Genomic DNA, 16,874 nt, shown 5'->3' on the forward strand with positions numbered 1-16,874 from the left:
CATAGAGTGTTGCTCCTCCAACCTAAGTGTGGCCTTATCGCAACAGTACAGGAGGCCATGGATAGACATATCAGAATGGGAATGGGAGGTGGAATTCGAATGGGCGGCTACTGGGAGATTCCACTATTTTGGCTGGCGGAGCGTAGGTGTTCAGCGGAGCGGTCTCCCAATAAAGTGTCACCTAAATAAAAGACAGAGACATGCCTGTGAAGATCTTTGCAGAACTTCCAGTGGGGAAAAAGAAAACGAACTGCTAATGGCATGCAGTTGAACAGCATCTGTGGGCTGTACATATATCCCGGTGAAGGGTCTCGGTTCGAAATGTTTACTGTTTATTCCTTTCCATAGGTGCTGCCTGATCTGCTGAGTTCCTCCAGTATTTTGTGTGTGTTATTCTGACATCCAACATCTGCAGAATTTGTTGTGTTTATCATCTGTAGTTTGTGTATCCTTCCAGTGGGTGCTGATTGCCTCCCTGGCCTTCATCCATATCTTTTGTTTATTTATTAATTAATTGAGATTCAGTGTAGAATAGGCCCTTCCAGCTGACCTACCCAGCAATCCCTGATTTAACCCTAGTCTAATCATGGGACAATTAACCTACTAACCAGTAGGTTTTTGGACTGTGGTATGAAACCAGAGTGTCTAGAGAAAACCCATGCATTCCACAAGAAATTCATAAAACTCCTTACAAATGATGTCAGAATTGAACTTTAAACTCTAACGCCCTGATCTGTAGTAACATCACACTAACTGCTATGGCACTGTGTAAGTGATGTGCCTGATTGATCTGCAGTTTGCACACCAATCAGGCACACCACTGAGACAGACTTATACAAATTTTCACTTTCGCAAGACATGGATTGTAAGCAGCGGAAGCTAAATGGCAAAAGTAAGCCACCATCTTCTTTCATATGGTAACAATGCTTGCTATTATTAAAGTGGCTGTTACCAAGTCTTAGGTCAATAATCATAGAAAATGATGACTGATATCTCAGTTTCATTTACGGGAAGTAAAGGTCACTCAGCCTGTGGATGCTGTAATGTGGGTGTAACTGTCTTGTGCAGAGACTTGAAATGAACCATTAATTATAGAGTCTGCATTCGTCTTGTAGGATCTGACAACAATGATAGAAAACAGTAACCACACCCGTAGTATTTTCCAAAAACCACAATATCTACCACCAAAAAGAACAAGGGCTACAGGAGCATGAGAACACCCTGAACCTACAAGTCCCACTCCAAGTCAAGCACAATACTGACTCAGGTGTATATTGCCATTACTTTATTGCTACTGGGTTTAAATTGGAATCAGGTTTGTTATCACTGGCACATTCGATGTGAAAGTTGTTGTTTTGCAGCAGCAGAATGTGCAAAAACAGGAAAATACTGTAAACTATAAAACATAAATATTGCAAAAAAAGCAATAATAAGATAGTGTGCATGTTTCAATGGACTGTTTAGAAATCTGATCACAGAGGGAAGCTGTTTCTAAATCATTGTGTATGGGTCTTCAGGCTCTTGTTGCTCCAGCTTGATGGTTTATTTGTTTATTTATTTATCTCGAGATACAGCACAGAAAAGTGCCTTCTGGCCCACTGAGCCATTCCACCCAACAACCTACCAATTTAACACTAGCCTAATCAAAGTACAATTTACAATGACAATTAACCTACTAACCGGTACATCTTTGGAATCTGGGAGGAAACTGGAGCAGTCAAAGGAAACCCAACCAGTACAAACTCCTTACAGACAGTGCCAGAATTGAACTTCAAACTCCAGAATGCCCCAAACGATAATAGTGTTGCACTAACCATTCCACTACCATGGTGTCCTACTGGCACCTTAAGACTGTAGTAATGAAAAGAAGGGATTCCCAGATGGTAAGGGTTCTTAGCGATGCTTCTTAAAGATATTGTTGATAGTGGTGAGTGCTTATGTTGTGATGGAACTGACTGAGTCCACAACCTTTTGAAGTCTCGTGTGATCTTGTGCACTGGAGCCACTGTAGCAGGCTGTGATACAATCAGTCAGAATTTTTCCACTGTACATCTATAGAAACTTTCAAAAGTGTTTAGAGACGTAACAAACATCCTCAAACTTCTAATGAGGTAGTTTCTGTTGTGCCTTTTTTGTGATCACATCATTGTGTTGGGCCCAGGATAGATCCTCTAAGATGTTGACACCCAGGAACTTGAAACTGCTCACTCTTTCCATTGTTGACCTGCAATGATGAATGGTGCACATTTTCCCGACTTTCCCCTCCTAAAGTCCACAATTAGTTCTTTGGTCTTGCTAATGTTAAGTCAGAGATTGTTGTTACAACACCATTCAAATGACCCATCTATCTTACTCAATGCCATCTGATGATTTACCAACAATAGTGGTGTCATCTGCAAATTTATAGATGGTGTTTAAGCTGCACTTTGCCATATTTGTGAATGTAGAGAGAGTAGCATAGTGCGACAGGTTACTATCGATGCAATGCTCCTCAGACAGGATGAAGAGGTCAATACTCCCCAATGCCATTAGGCTTTACAATTCTACCGCCAGGACTTAAGAACTTTTTAAAAGCTATTATTAATGCTTTTTGAGATAGTGATTTAGATGCATATCATATTTTTTTACTGAGTTAAGTATTGTATGTAATTAGTTTTGCTACAACAAGTGTATGGGACATTGGAAAAAAAGTTGAATTTCCCCATGGGGATGAATAAAGTATCTATCTATCTATCACTAAGCACATATCCTTAAGGTGTGTCATCTCATCCTTTCCATTGCTAAGGATTGTCAACAAGGGGAAGTATTATCACCAATCTGTACTGACTGTGGTCTCTCAATCCTAATATCCCTCACCCTGGAGCACCGTGGAAGTAACTTCAACAAAAAAAAAGTGACTCACTTGCAATATATCAAGGGTAACTACAAATGGGTCTTATCAACAATACCTATGGCCTAAAAATGAATAAATTCTAAAGAAAAGATAGTTAAAGTTTTAAAATCACACCAATGGGAACAACTTGAAGTAAACTTATGTCTCATGTTGTTGAAATTGACAGTGTTAACTAGAGTACTGATGGTGTAATTTGGCAATGAAGGTTTGAATCAGTATTGCAAATTGACTGACGTCATGCTCTACTCACGTCCAAACAGTATCAGCTGCACATGAACTAAGCAATGCAAGACTAGTGTAGCCAATGCCAGGAATATGTCTTGCCTGTTAGTTGCTTCATTAAAATCAATTTGGTATTCAAAGCACCAAGCAATGGATACTGCAGAGCCACATTTTATAGGCTGGATTTTCAATGAAATACTTCTGTAGTCTCAGCACTTGGCAATGCAGAGAAAAACCCTAAGGAAATGATATGCCTCGGGTGTTTAATGAAATTCTTGAGAATTCACAAGAGTTTATTAATGACTTTATCAATTTGAAAATTCATGAAGAGATTTTCCACACAGCCACAACACCTTCAGTATGATAGCACAGAGTAAATTAGCAGATCTATGGAATTGGATAGCATAGTGCCTTTAATTGAGTGTTTCACAGTTCAGTTTTGATTTTAACTGGAGTAGATACTGCCTGAGATTATTTCCATTTGAAAATGTGCCAAGTGAAATTGGCCTCTATGCTAATCAAGCTGGTGCACTTGATGTTAATCCCAGCACCAGGTTGTCATCAACTAATAACATGATCCGATTATACACTGTCACAAAATTGGAGGAAACTGGTGCAGATGACATGGATCAGTCTCAGTAGAATGAGCAGCACACTGCGATAATTTGCTGCTTTTTCAAAACTTTAAACAAAAATTATGCTGTCTTGGTAGCTTAATGCATATCACTAGGCTGTTCGAACACCTTTTACAGTTCACAGATGGTGCTAAAAATTATGATGGAAACTAATTCCATGGCTAGCTCAGTTGTGACTCCACTATTTGCACTTCATTACTGGAGGAAGCTTTTGTCAGTCACTGCTGCATCAGAGGCAACCGGGGAAGAAATTACTTCATTAGCCTTGAATTCAGGGAACAAAGAGTTTGTACTTTAAGCTCTGGGATTTTCTAGCATGTCCCACGATCCATCCAACAACTCCTTCAGGATCTCCCTTGATATTCTGCAAAACCACAATATGCACCCGACTATGAATCACATGAGGAATTTCCTCATTGTGAATGCCATCTCTTGGGGATTATATAATCCTCATGCTGTCAGCTATTTTCAGCATCTGGCAATCAGAGAGGCGGATCCTGAGAATAAGGATTTCCATCTGCTTCCTGGTGAATCACATAAATGCACATTCCAACTATAGCAACCAAGCAAAGATAAAATGAAATCCATGTAAGATTCTGATTGTATTAGAAAACCCCTTAGGTTCTTGCCTGCAGCAGTCCAAGATGGCATGAAAGATGGTTAACTCAAGCAAATGCAAAGACATAACCATTGTATGCTTTATGTGTTCTAATTTTGCCTTTCAAAGACAGCAGGTGCTGTGGAGGAAGAGAACAACGGAGATTCAGAGACTGAGAGTATGAGTATGAGGTGGAGCTTAAATACAAGTATTAGAGCAGCAACAGGAAAGAAGAAGCCACCAATGGAACCAATATCCATGTTCAACATCTGGAGCTGCATCTCCCAACTGAAAGAGAAGTTGGACAATGGCCACAAGAGGTACATAGTACTTATACAGGGACAAAATACAGGGAAGAGTGCAAAACCAAAGTCTCCAATGTAAACCAAGTGACTATCTCCACAATATAACTGGTAATATCAACTCATCACATCAATAATTATGTCAGTGAGCACAGATGGCACATAAAGCCCCTGAATTTCCACATGAAATGAAAGAATGAATTTCTGATAAATATACTTAAATTGTGTTTTTATTTATTAATGAATGCCCTTCCATTTAAAGGACTCAATCCTCTAGAAACAATGCATTTTTGTGACTTCTTCCATTCTGCAGATCCTGAGATCACAATGTTTCTTTTAGCATTGCTCCAGTAATCGAAGACTCTCAACTCTGGAGGAGATCATTATAATGGACCTGCTTGTTTCTGGCCATTCTGGAAATAGAGGACCTTTCTCTCTAACAAAGATTTATACATCTTCATTGAATGAACATAGGAGCAGACTTTCTCCTCTGTTGCAGCATCATGTATATTACCCCATTGTTTCAAAGGAGGTTTAAAGAGAATGATCCCAGGAATGAAAGGGTTAATCTATGAGTGTTTGATGGCTCTGGTTCAGTACTCATTGGAGATTAGAATAATGAGGGGGGATCTCATAGAAATCTATTGAAAGACCTAGATAGGGTGAACATGGAGAGGCTGTTTCCAACATCGGGAGAGTCTTACACCAAAGGGAAAAGAGTTGGGGAGGAATTCCTTTAGCCAGAGAGTGATGAATCTGTGGGATTCATTGACACAGATGTTTGTGGAAGACAAATCATTGAGTATATTTAAAATGGAGGATGATAGGTTCTTGGTTAATAAGGATTTCAAAGGTACGGGGAGAAGGTAGGAGAATGGAGTTAAGAGGGAAAATAAATCAGCCACAATCTAATGGCAGAACAGCCTCAATAGGCCTAACAGCCTAATTCTGCTCCTTTGGGCATTATATCTTTAAAGGTAAATATCATTATTGATATAGAATGAAAAGTTGAGAATGGCACAAAATTGAGGGAGATCCTGCTTTAGTAATTTTTTTTGGCATAAGCCATACTAACACCGTCTCTACACTACCTGAATTTTTGGTCAAATTTGTCATTTTTGTTTACAAAGGACATGATTGGCTGCTAGCACATCAATTATAGTACATCAATAATTGTATATCATATCTGAACTTTGCATAACAGTATGACTGAATTAGTTCACACTTAATTAGGCAAACAACTCCAAGTAACCGTACACAATTGTACTTTCGTTGTTCAACTTCTAATAATCATTTTTTGTTCTCAAGCATTGTGGAAACCATAAAATCACTGAGTCTACATGATAGAAAATAAATTCAGAGAATGTTTTAATAATGGAAAAGTATTACATCATAAAAAGCAAGGAATCATACCTCAGCAGCTGATCTTCTAAACCAGATTTGGTCACAGTGAAGTTGATGATGGTCACCTTTATACATACCTGAAACAATAAAAAGGATAAACATGTTAAATATATAATGACAGATTTCATTTCCATTATTTCTTAAAATTGTTGCTCCAGTATCATTTATTTTAAGTTATGAAACACAATAATGTCTGAAAGATAATTATGTAGAATAAATACATGATTCATGTATAGATTCAGCAAGTATCTTTACTTGCTTAAGTCATCATCTTGTTCACCTGAGAAGATTAGCTCAAATAAGAAACAAAAGCCTATAAATGCTTAAAACAATACTGAAAATCATCATCTTTAACTATATGCTTAATCGTTGCCCAGCAGAGGTCACTGCCCATAGCAAAGAAAAATCGAAGAAAAAATTTTCAGTTACCTCTGGCAGATAGTGTGGATTGGACATTTTAGTTGTCATGTAAAATTTGAAGTTTTTGTCATATTCAATGTCAGTATCTCCCAAACGCATAAGTAGCCTACCACCTGACATAAACGTTTGATTTAGAAGAATAGGTTCCAAGGCTGGGTCCAAACTTTCTTTCAGCTGCAATATAAAAATGAAACATTGAGTTAACAAACAAATAAATGATAGCTGTTATAATCTAATGATAGAGAAACACAGATACCAGCTGATATCCAAAGGTGTAACTCATAAGAAGTTCGATTCAGTCTTGCAAAGCCAGATCAGCTAGTTCCTCCACACTGAACCCAGTAGTGGTCAGAACATGCTGGGATTTTCCAGCATTCTGCTGGGAAAATGTGTCCAGGGTCCCTTGCTGAGTCAAAATCCAGGAGAGGATTCATGGCTCCATTAATTGAAAGGGGATTGTCAGGAAAAAAGATTTAGAAGAAAAACTAGAAGTCAGCTTTTATTTTTATTTCAGTTTAATGCTACTAAGTACACGTTTGTGTGTACCTCATCAACTATTTTATTTTAGAAATAATTAATTACTTATTTTTCAACTTTAACAGCTTCTAATGTCTGAATGTCAAAGGCATTTAGAGATGACTAAAAATAATAGATTTTATTGTCAGCTTAGATATGGGCAGGGCTTTACCAACTTCAAGGGGTTTCAGTGGCACAGCTTCTTTAATGCATTGCGATGCATTACCACTTATTACCACTCAAGCTACAGGATCTGTGATGCCAAGGGCCTGCTCGATCTAGATCAGGTAAGTAAGGGCACAGTTTAAGTCAGGTTACAGATGGAGCTAATGACAGAGTGGAAGATGATAAGAGGACGATTCTAATGGGAAGGGGAAATTTGGAGTTGGGCTTTAGGAGACAATCAAGAGCTGTCCTTACAGGATGAGGCTGAAGAGCAGAGCACCAGAGGTAAGGACAACAAAGAGATGGTCATGGGTGGCAGAAGAGTGAGAATCAGATTGCTTTGAGTTGGTGGACTGGACCATGTTCAAGGGCTCAACAGAGGATCTGAATGAATATGTCACATTTGTCACAGACTTTATGAAGAAAGTTGTAGACGAGTGTGTCTCCACAAAATAGTTCAATCTTTCCCAACCAGAAACCCTATAAGAGTTCAGCAATCTGCTGAGGGCTAGATTGGTGGCATTCAGGACTAGTGACCAGGAGTGTACAAGAGATATTGGTATGACCTTTGGAAAGCCACCTCATATGCAAAGTGGCAATCATAGACCAAATGTGAATCACGAAAGGACGCTCAACAGTTCTGGCAGCGGCTTAAAAGTCATCACCTTCTTCAAAGGAAAATCAAGCAACAAAAATGACAAGATGTCGCTCTCAAATGTCGCTCGTGTTATGACTTTTGGAAAGCCACCTCACATGCAAAATGCCAATCTTAGAGCAAACTTGAATCACAAAAAATGCTCAACAGCTCTGGCAGCTGCTTGAAAGTCATCACCTTCTTCAAAGCAAAATCAAGCAACAAAAATGACAACAAAACACAAAGCATATTGCAGATGCTGTGGTCAAAGCAACACGTACAACACGCTGGAAGAACTTAGCAGGTCAGGCAGCTTCCGTGGAAATGAGCAGTCAATGTTTCAGGCTGAGACCCTTCATCAGGACTGAAGAGGGAGGGGGCAAAGGGCCCTATAAAGAAGGTGGGGGAGGGTGGGAAGGAGAAGGCTGGTAGGTGCCAGGTGAAAAACCAGTAAGAGGAAAGATTAGGGGAAGAGGAGGGGAAGCAGGGAGGGGACAGGCAGAAAAGGTGAAGAAAGAATGTAAGGGGAAAGCACTATGTGTAGTAGAGGAAGGCAGAATCATGAGAAAGGTGATAGGCAGCTAGAGGAGGAGGCAGAGTGAAACTGGGATGGGGGAAGGCAGAGGGAGGGAATTACCAGAAGTTGGAGAATTCAACGTTCATGCCAAGGGGCTGGAGACTACCCAGATGATATATGAGGTGTTGCTCCTCCAACCTGAGTTTGGCCTCATCATGGCAGTAGAGGAGGCCATATATGAACATATCCGAATGGGAATGTGAAGCAGAGTTGAAGTGAGTGACAACCGGGAGATCCTGTCTGTTGTGGCGGATGGAGTGGAGATGCTCGATGAAGCGGTCCCCCAATCTACATCGGGTCTCGCCAATTTAGAGGAAGCCACACCGGGAGCACCGGATGCAATAGATTACCCCAACAGACTCACAAGTGAAGTGTTGCCTCACCTGGAAGGACTATTTGGGGCCCTGAATGGTGGTAAGAGAGGAGGTGTTGGGACAGGTGTAGCACTTACGCTTGCAAGGATAAGTGCCAGGTGGGAGATCTGTGGGGAGGGACGTGTGGACCAGGCAGTCACGGAGGGAACGATCCCTGCGGAAAGCGGAGAGGGGTAGAGAGGGAAAGATGTGCTTAGTGGTGGGGTCCTGTTGAAGGTGGCGGAAATTGCGGAGGATAATATGCTGGATCCGGAGGCTGGTGGGGTGGTAGGTGAGGAGAAGGGGAACTCAGTCCCTGTTGTGGTGACGGGAGGATGGGATGAGGGCCGAAGTGCGGGAAATGGAGGAGATGCAGGTGAGGGCATCATTGATGACGGCAGAAAGGAAACCACGATTTTTAAAGAAAGAGGACATTTGAGATGTCCTAGAACGGAAAGCCTCATCCTGGGAGCTGATGTGGTGGAGACTGAGGAACTGGGAATAGGGAATAGCATTTTTGCATTTGGCAGGGTGGGAAGAGGTATAGTCGAGGTAGTTATGAGAGTCAGTGGGTTTATAGAAGATGTCAGTGGACAGTTTGTCTCCAGATATGGAGACCGAGAGATCAAGAAAGGGGAGAGAAACGTCCAAGATGGACCAAGTGAATTTGAGGGCTGGGTGGAAGTTAGAGGCAAAGTCGATGAAATTGACGAGATCAGCGTGAAGCTCTGACAGCAGGATGCAGCGTCAATGTAGCGAAGGAAAAGTTGGGGAGCAGTACCAGTATAGATTTGGAGATTGTTCCACATAACCAACGAAGAGGCAGGCATAGCTGGGGCCCATGTGAGTGCCCATAGCTTCACCCTTGGTCTGAAGAAAGTGGGAAGAGCCAAAAGAGAAGTTTTTAAGTGTGAGCACCAGTTCTGCCAACCAGAGGAGTGTGGTGTGTTGGGGAACTGGTGAGGTCTATTGTCAAGAAAGTAGCAGAGGGCTTTGAGGCTTTCTTGATGGGGAATGGAAGTGTATAAGGATTTCCTCAGCCCCCTCTCCCTGAACATCCCAACCCCCCTCTCCCTCCTGAGACCGCCCACTCTTTACCCTCCTCTGACCCCAGCCCCAACCCTTGCCATGTCTTCACCATCCCCTCTGAACTTCCCCTCTCTGATGCAGAATATTCTGCCCTTAGCAAGGGCCTCACTTTTGTCCCCCTCTGTCCACACCTTAGTGAGTTCCATGCCCGCCATGACGCTGAATTCTTTTTCCGTTGTCTACGTCTCGAGTCTACTACTTTAACAAGGATTCTCCTCCCCCTATTAATGACCCCTTCTCCCATCTTCAACCCTCCTCCTCCTCCTCCTGCTGGACACCCCTACCGGGCCTTCTACCTGCACTCGATCTTTTCATCTCCAATGGTAGCTGAGACATCAACTGTCTCAACTTCACCACTCCTCTCCCCTGTTCCAACCTCACTCCCTCTGAACGCACTGCCCTCCACTCTCTCCACACTAATCCTAACATCACCATCAAACCCGCAGACAAAGGTGGTGCCGTAGTAGTCTCCGACACCTCCTCTTACTTACCCCTGGAACAGCACCCCACCAAAAAACATCAAGCCATTGTCTCCCGTACCATCACCACCCTTATCAACTCCAGAGACCTTCCATCCTCAGCCAAAAAACTCATAATCCCCATACCCCGCACTGCTCGGTTTTACTTCCTCCCCAAGATCCACAAGCCTGACTGTCCTGGTAGACCCATAGTTTCAGCCTGCTCCTGCCTCACCAAACTTGTATCTGCCTACCTGGACTCCATTTTGTCACCCATAATTCAGTCCCTCCCCACCTACATCCAGAATACATCCCATGCCCTCCACCTCTTCAATAACTTCCAGTTCCCCAGTCCCGACCACTTCATTTTCACTTTCGATTCCAATCCTTATACACTTCCATTCCCCATCAAGAAGGCCTCAAAGCCCTCTGCTACTTTCTTGACAATAGACCTCACCAGTTCCCCAACACCACCACACTCCTCCGGTTGGCAGAACTGGTACTCACACTTAATAACTTCTCTTTTGGCTCTTCCCACTTTCTTCAGACCAAGGTTGAAGCTATAGGCACTCATATGGTCCCCAGCTATGCCTGCCTCTTCATTGGTTATTTGGAACAGTCTATGCTCCAAATCTATACTGGTACTGCTCCCCAACTTTTCCTTTGCTACATTGACGACTACGTTGGTGCTGCTTCCTGCTGTCAGAGCTTCATGCTGAGCTCGTCAATTTCATCAACTTTGCCTCTAACTTCCACCCAGCCCTCAAATTCACTTGGTCCATCTTGGACACTTCTCTCCCCTTTCTTGATCTCTCGGTCTCCATATCTGGAGACAGACTGTCCACTGACATCTTCTATAAACCCACTGACTCTCATAACTACCTCGACTATACCTCTTCCCACCCTGCCAAATGCAAAAATGTTATTCCCTATTCCCAGTTCCTCCGTCTCTGCCACATCTGCTCCCAGGATGAGGCTTTCCGTTCTAGGACATCTCAAATGTCCACTTTCTTTAAGGATCGTGGTTTCCCTTCTGCCATCATCAACGATGCCCTCACCTGGACCATAACCTTCTATAACCTTATCATCCATGTATCACCCTTAACCTATGACCTTTGGTTCTAGTTTCACCCAAGCTCAGAGGAAAAAGCCTTGATGTGAATATTCCCACCACATTTAAAAACATTTGGATGAGTACTTGAATCACCAAGATATAACACGCTGCAAGACTAAATGCCAGTAAATAGGATTATTATGGAGAGAACTTGAAGGTCAGCATGGATATGGTGGCTAAAGGCCCTGCTTCTGTTCTCTAGAATTTTGTGTGAGTACATTATTTGCCAGCCATGTTATATGTGTGTTTAGTATTTGGAAAACAGCTCTACTTCCACCTTTAATATCTATATTTTTCCCTTTCAGGGTTCTTTTGAAACCCCTGACCTGGAGTTACACGCATGCTTCAGTTCTTTGTGTGAATGGGACTCGTTTTTAAGGGTTCCATGACTGGCCATTATTCGATATGCCAAGGGTTTGGCCTGAGAACCTCGATCATGTTTGGAAGCCTAAGACCTCAGGGCTCTGCAGACAGGCTGGTCAGTGTCTGGGCAGGAGGCTCGTGTGTCATCGGGGAGGCCGGAAAATCTTTCGCTGTGGGCCCAAAGACCCGAGGTCTTTGTGATTTTCAGACACAGAGCTCGAAAAAAGTGACAGAATGGACTTTTAACATCGTAAACCAACAGGTTGTTGTTATGTCTCCTGCCCGCTGTGAAAATGGAGGACACCTCCCTCTCCCATGCCAGGGAGAGAGAGAACCTGTGGTTCGTCAAATGTTCAATGAAACGCGAAGCCTTTTGGGGTAACTTTGGTCTGTGTCTTTGCTATTGCTTAGCACATGCTTGGGCTCAGTGACGGTACCAATGCGCCTTTTTTTGCTGGTGGGAGGAGGGGGGAGTCGTTGCTTGCTGCCGCTTATGCACGGGAGGGGGGAACTGGGCGGGAAATTTGGTGTTCTTCCATTTAACTGTCATTCATTCTTTGGGGCACTTCTCTGCTTTCATGGATGTTCGCGAAGAAAATGCATTTCAGGATGTATTTTGCATTACATTTCTCTGACAATAAATTCAACCTTTGAACATGCAGATCTTTTAATTTTCTGATCTTGTTCATTAATGGATACAGCTCTGCATTTCTTGACACACATTGTATATGTGAATATGTGTTTGTAAACATACAATTTATAATGTAAAGTCAAATACATAACCTTCAGAAATAAAATTTTGTTGGGAGGTTGTTGGGGATTTCCTGTGGCACAGCTAGAGGTTGACAAGATAACACACTTTTTGAAAGGGTAGAGATTGAACCATGGGACAGATCAGGCTTATAGCCTGATACCAGCTCAAATGGCCTCTCCTCTGTTCCTGGACTCATTGTCACTGAGTCTGGATGCATTCTATAATGAATTGAATTAGCTCTTCAGTTATACACATGCTATAAATGGCACACCTACAGTGGTTAAATTCATATAAATATCATCATCATTCACAAGAAAGACATAGAACATAGAAGAATATATCACTGGAACTGGTCCTTCAGCCTGAAGTGTTATGGGAAACTAATTAAACTAGTAATTAAATGCTTAACTAAGCCAGACAACTGTTTTGTTAAGAAAAAAATATCATTTTCATTGTTTTAATTAACTTGTGTCAGTGAATTATATATTTAAGTATTTTTAAAACTCTTTTTAAAACATGTTTAAGGGACTTTACAAACCATAAATTGTTTGGTGGCCAGCCATTAAGACATGCTATGCACTGGGCCTTAGGTCAAGCTACCCAAGATATACATACTGCTTGCAGCCAACTCTGTTGCACATAAAAGCTATGATGTTAGGTCTTCAAAGCAGTCAGAAGTCAATCTAATATGAGATCATGTTTATCTCTGTTTTCCTGAGGCAAGAAATTCTTCACTTTTAATAAACAGTTTGAAATCCAATAGTATATGTTTTCTCGGGGAGAGAGCTATGTTGGTTTTTATTTGGATCACAGTATTAAGTGACAGCAATTAAATAATTACCTTGCTTGGAAAGTAAGAATTAATGCCTTAAATTCCTAACCTGCCCACCACCTCACTCTGGTTCCCGTCCTCCTCCCTTTTATTCTATGATCCATTCTCTTCTCCTACTAGATTCCTTATTTAGCCTTTTATCTCTTCCACCTATCATCTCCCAGATTCTTATTTTATCCCCCGTTTCACCTGGTTTCACCTATCACCTGTCACCTTGTGTTCTTCCCCTTCCCCCCAGCTTCTTATTCTGGCTTCTGCCCCTTCCTTCCCTGTCTTAATGAAGGGTCTCAACCTGAACCATCAACTGTTTATCCCTCTCTATAGATGCTTCCTGATCTGCTGAATTCTTCCAGCATTTTGTGTTGTTGTTAAGTATTAATGCTAGATGTGTAATGACCATTTTTACAAGTGTTTTTCAATGCGTGTTGTTGTTTGTGTTACTGTTCAATAACGTCCTGCCTGTTGAGCTGCTTATTTGAGTGAAAGGAAAAATGTGTATGACAGAATACAGTTACCTCTTCCAAAAGTATAGGCATGCCAAGCCGAATAGCATTTTCTAATGTGCGCAAGAGTCCAGAGTCTGTCAGTTTAATTATCTTCAAGCCATTCTTAGCCTCCATATTCCTTATCCAGCGATTTGCCTGTGAACAATTTAAAATCAATTATCAACAATATCATGTACACATGTACATATAAACATTGCTACATCAATTTCCAGCATTTGTTCACCATAGAATTTTGAAACTACTTGTAACCCTGCATTACAATGCATTACAATGCAGAGTTGTGTTCCAAAAAAGCATCCTTATCACAATTTTCTGTACTATAAGCTCCCTGCTCCCCCAACAAATCCCATATTTTATGTGAAGCTGCATTACGATGGGAGGTTTCTCTCTCACAGTATTGTCCCGGTGAGTGTTCAGTTCACAGACCTTGTTGGCAGAAGAAAATTGGTTATGGTTTTAATTAACTGAAAAAAATTGTAACATTATTCCCCAAAATGTCAGTGCACAAGTACCAGCAGCTTGCAGTTATTGTCCTTGGTAAATTAACTTAATTCTGTATATTTATTTGTGTATTTTTTCTACATAAATTTCATAATAGCATATTTTTATTCTGACTTCAATGTTATGATTTTTCATTACCTGAATTTCTGTAAAGAGGAAGGGAACTAAAAAAATTAAGCTGCACCAAAGCCCAGTTGGCATAAGTTTTAGAATTTCAGCTTGGAGCTTAATAATATCCATGTTTGCTCTCTCAGTGTATTTTGTGGCTGACCAATTTTTATTCATACCAAGCTGGAATCAATTGTTGGCATCCGTGCATTAATCAGATGCTCTGTAAGATCTGGCTCAACATGAGAGTAAGCGAATTGCCAAAAGCAACAGCTGAATTGCTTTTTGAAAGAGGAACAGAAAGCCAGCGGAAGACTACATTTTCTTACATACTCTTATCTGAAAAAATAAACCAATGAATATGTATGTTAACTTACAAAAAATATACAGCTTTCTATCAAAGTCACTTTGTTTACAATCTACTTTCAGATAGTGGGAAATGTATCCTCTGTCAAATAAGGAAAGAACAGAAAATTCTAAAAGGATATAGAAACTAATTTGCTTTTAAAATGGCCAAGAAATAATGATGTATGGAATTCCTACCCCTCCTTTCAAAAGTATTCATAATATATGAGTTTTTAAGCAGTAACAAATGTGCCATTTTTTCCCTACCACCCCCAGTAGTGGATGAGATTTTCATCATGATGCAGACTCTTTGCAAGAAATTCACCAACACAGATCTGCTTTCATACAGAAGATGACACACAACCATTAGCTGTAACAGCAGATTGTTGGGCAGTCTTGTCATTATATGAGTCAACTACTCAGAATGCCAATGATCATTAAGTTAGATTGCCAAGGAGTCATTGACAAACAATAGAACAGAACTCATGGAAGATGATAGTGAGTTCATATCTAAACCTCTCTCAAATCTTATTTCCTTCTTATTGCACAATCTCTTCTGCCTTAGAATATGTTTCTCCTCTCCCAAAGCACTACGCCTTTCTCTCATCAAATATTCTGAAATATACTGAAATACCTCTCATTTTTTGAAACTCAACAAAATGCAGTCTCTGTCTACACAATTTCACCTCAAACAGGAGATCCACCAAATTACAAAGCTTCATTCTTGGGAAATATATACTTTTCAGAATAGGCAATGAAAAGGTATAAAATGATCTAAATACTGTCTCCGAAACATTTTCAATGGTGGACCAAGAAAGCTTTTGTTAATGTGAGAGAAGTGAACTACTTTATTTCACCAATATTAGTCTAGAATTGTTTAGTGCCTTAAAAACAACAATGGGTTGTGATGGGCAAACCGAGTTTGAAACGGGGTCCAGAATTGACCCTATGAACTGTGCTGCTAATGAGAGAGAGAGAAAGAGAGAGAGACAAGATTTAATGTTATGGTTCCTCTGCTGATTGTTTACCTTTCTCCAAGGACACTTTGCCTGTTTGTTAAGATTCCTGCAGAAAGAGCAGGGCGGAGCCGATTGATGGACAGCCAGTGTCCAGCATATGGTGATAAAAAGCAAGACTGCTGGGACACAGACAGACACACCATGGGACACTGAACGAGTTTTGTGCACCCTCATGAAGGTGGAGTTTTGTAGGATCGATTTGGGGAAATCGATCAGTGGCTCACAGTGTGAAAAGGTGCGACCGGTGGGGAACTATTTGTGTGTTCTCCCTTGCCTGGGTGATAGTTCCACCACTGAAGAACGGTTGTATGTATTATGGTCATAGTCGATGACCACAACAGGACTTCGGGAGACAACGGGAAGATCGACGGCAATGGCATCACCTCTCAGCCTCTCTCTCTCTCTCTCTCTCTCCAACGTTACTCAACCAACTACCTCCACTGAGCTGAACTGAACTCTTCACCATCGTAAGACTGTATCCATTTACTCCTAGGTTTGAAAGAGCCTGGTTTTGGTTCCTATTTCCACACTTTTGTATATATATCTATATATTATTGCTAACCTGTTTCATATATTTGCATTCTATAGTGCTGTATTGCATAGTTTACTAATAAACACTATTAGTTACTAGTAATACCAGACTCCAAAGTGTTTTCCATTTCTGCTGGTTCTTTAACCCAGTCATGGGGTACGTGACAGGGTCATGTACTAACAGATTTGCTGTATAAAGACTTTATGTGACAATGTTCTACAATGCAGGTAACCCAATGCAAAATACCTTCAATGCCAAGCTCTTTTCCTTTGAGTCATGTTTTATCTTATGTCTTTTTTCTAAAAACATAAATAAATGTATCTAAAAATGTGATACTGAAATTGTAAGCCCTTTAAAATTATTTCTGTAATTTTAAACTACTTAGGAGTTTGAGGAGTATGTCACTATCTACTTCTAAGTGCTAAAAATGTATGCCAGAAACCATCCTGGCAAGTTGCTACACAGCCTGGAATGGAGGCTCCAATGCATAGAATCATAGGAAGCTACAGAGGGCTGTAAACAGAACCAACTCCA

At 41.1% G+C, this 16,874-nt stretch overlaps 1 protein-coding gene across 1 annotated transcript in view; it reads right to left on the reverse strand.

The window, feature by feature from the left end:
- Nucleotides 1–16,874, reverse strand: part of dnah6 (dynein, axonemal, heavy chain 6) — a 352,146-nt gene that overhangs the window by 84,049 nt on the left and 251,223 nt on the right. The window contains exons 56-58 of the mRNA XM_073050010.1: nt 13,845–13,970; nt 6,484–6,648; nt 6,064–6,131 (exon numbers count right to left, since the gene is read on the reverse strand). Coding sequence (XP_072906111.1) covers nt 6,064–6,131; nt 6,484–6,648; nt 13,845–13,970 — 359 coding nt within the window. The remainder of the gene's footprint in view (nt 1–6,063; nt 6,132–6,483; nt 6,649–13,844; nt 13,971–16,874) is intronic.

The sequence above is a fragment of the Hemitrygon akajei genome, chromosome 6 (genome assembly GCF_048418815.1).
Source record: "Hemitrygon akajei chromosome 6, sHemAka1.3, whole genome shotgun sequence".
In the NCBI taxonomy this organism is placed as follows: Eukaryota; Metazoa; Chordata; class Chondrichthyes; order Myliobatiformes; family Dasyatidae; genus Hemitrygon; species Hemitrygon akajei.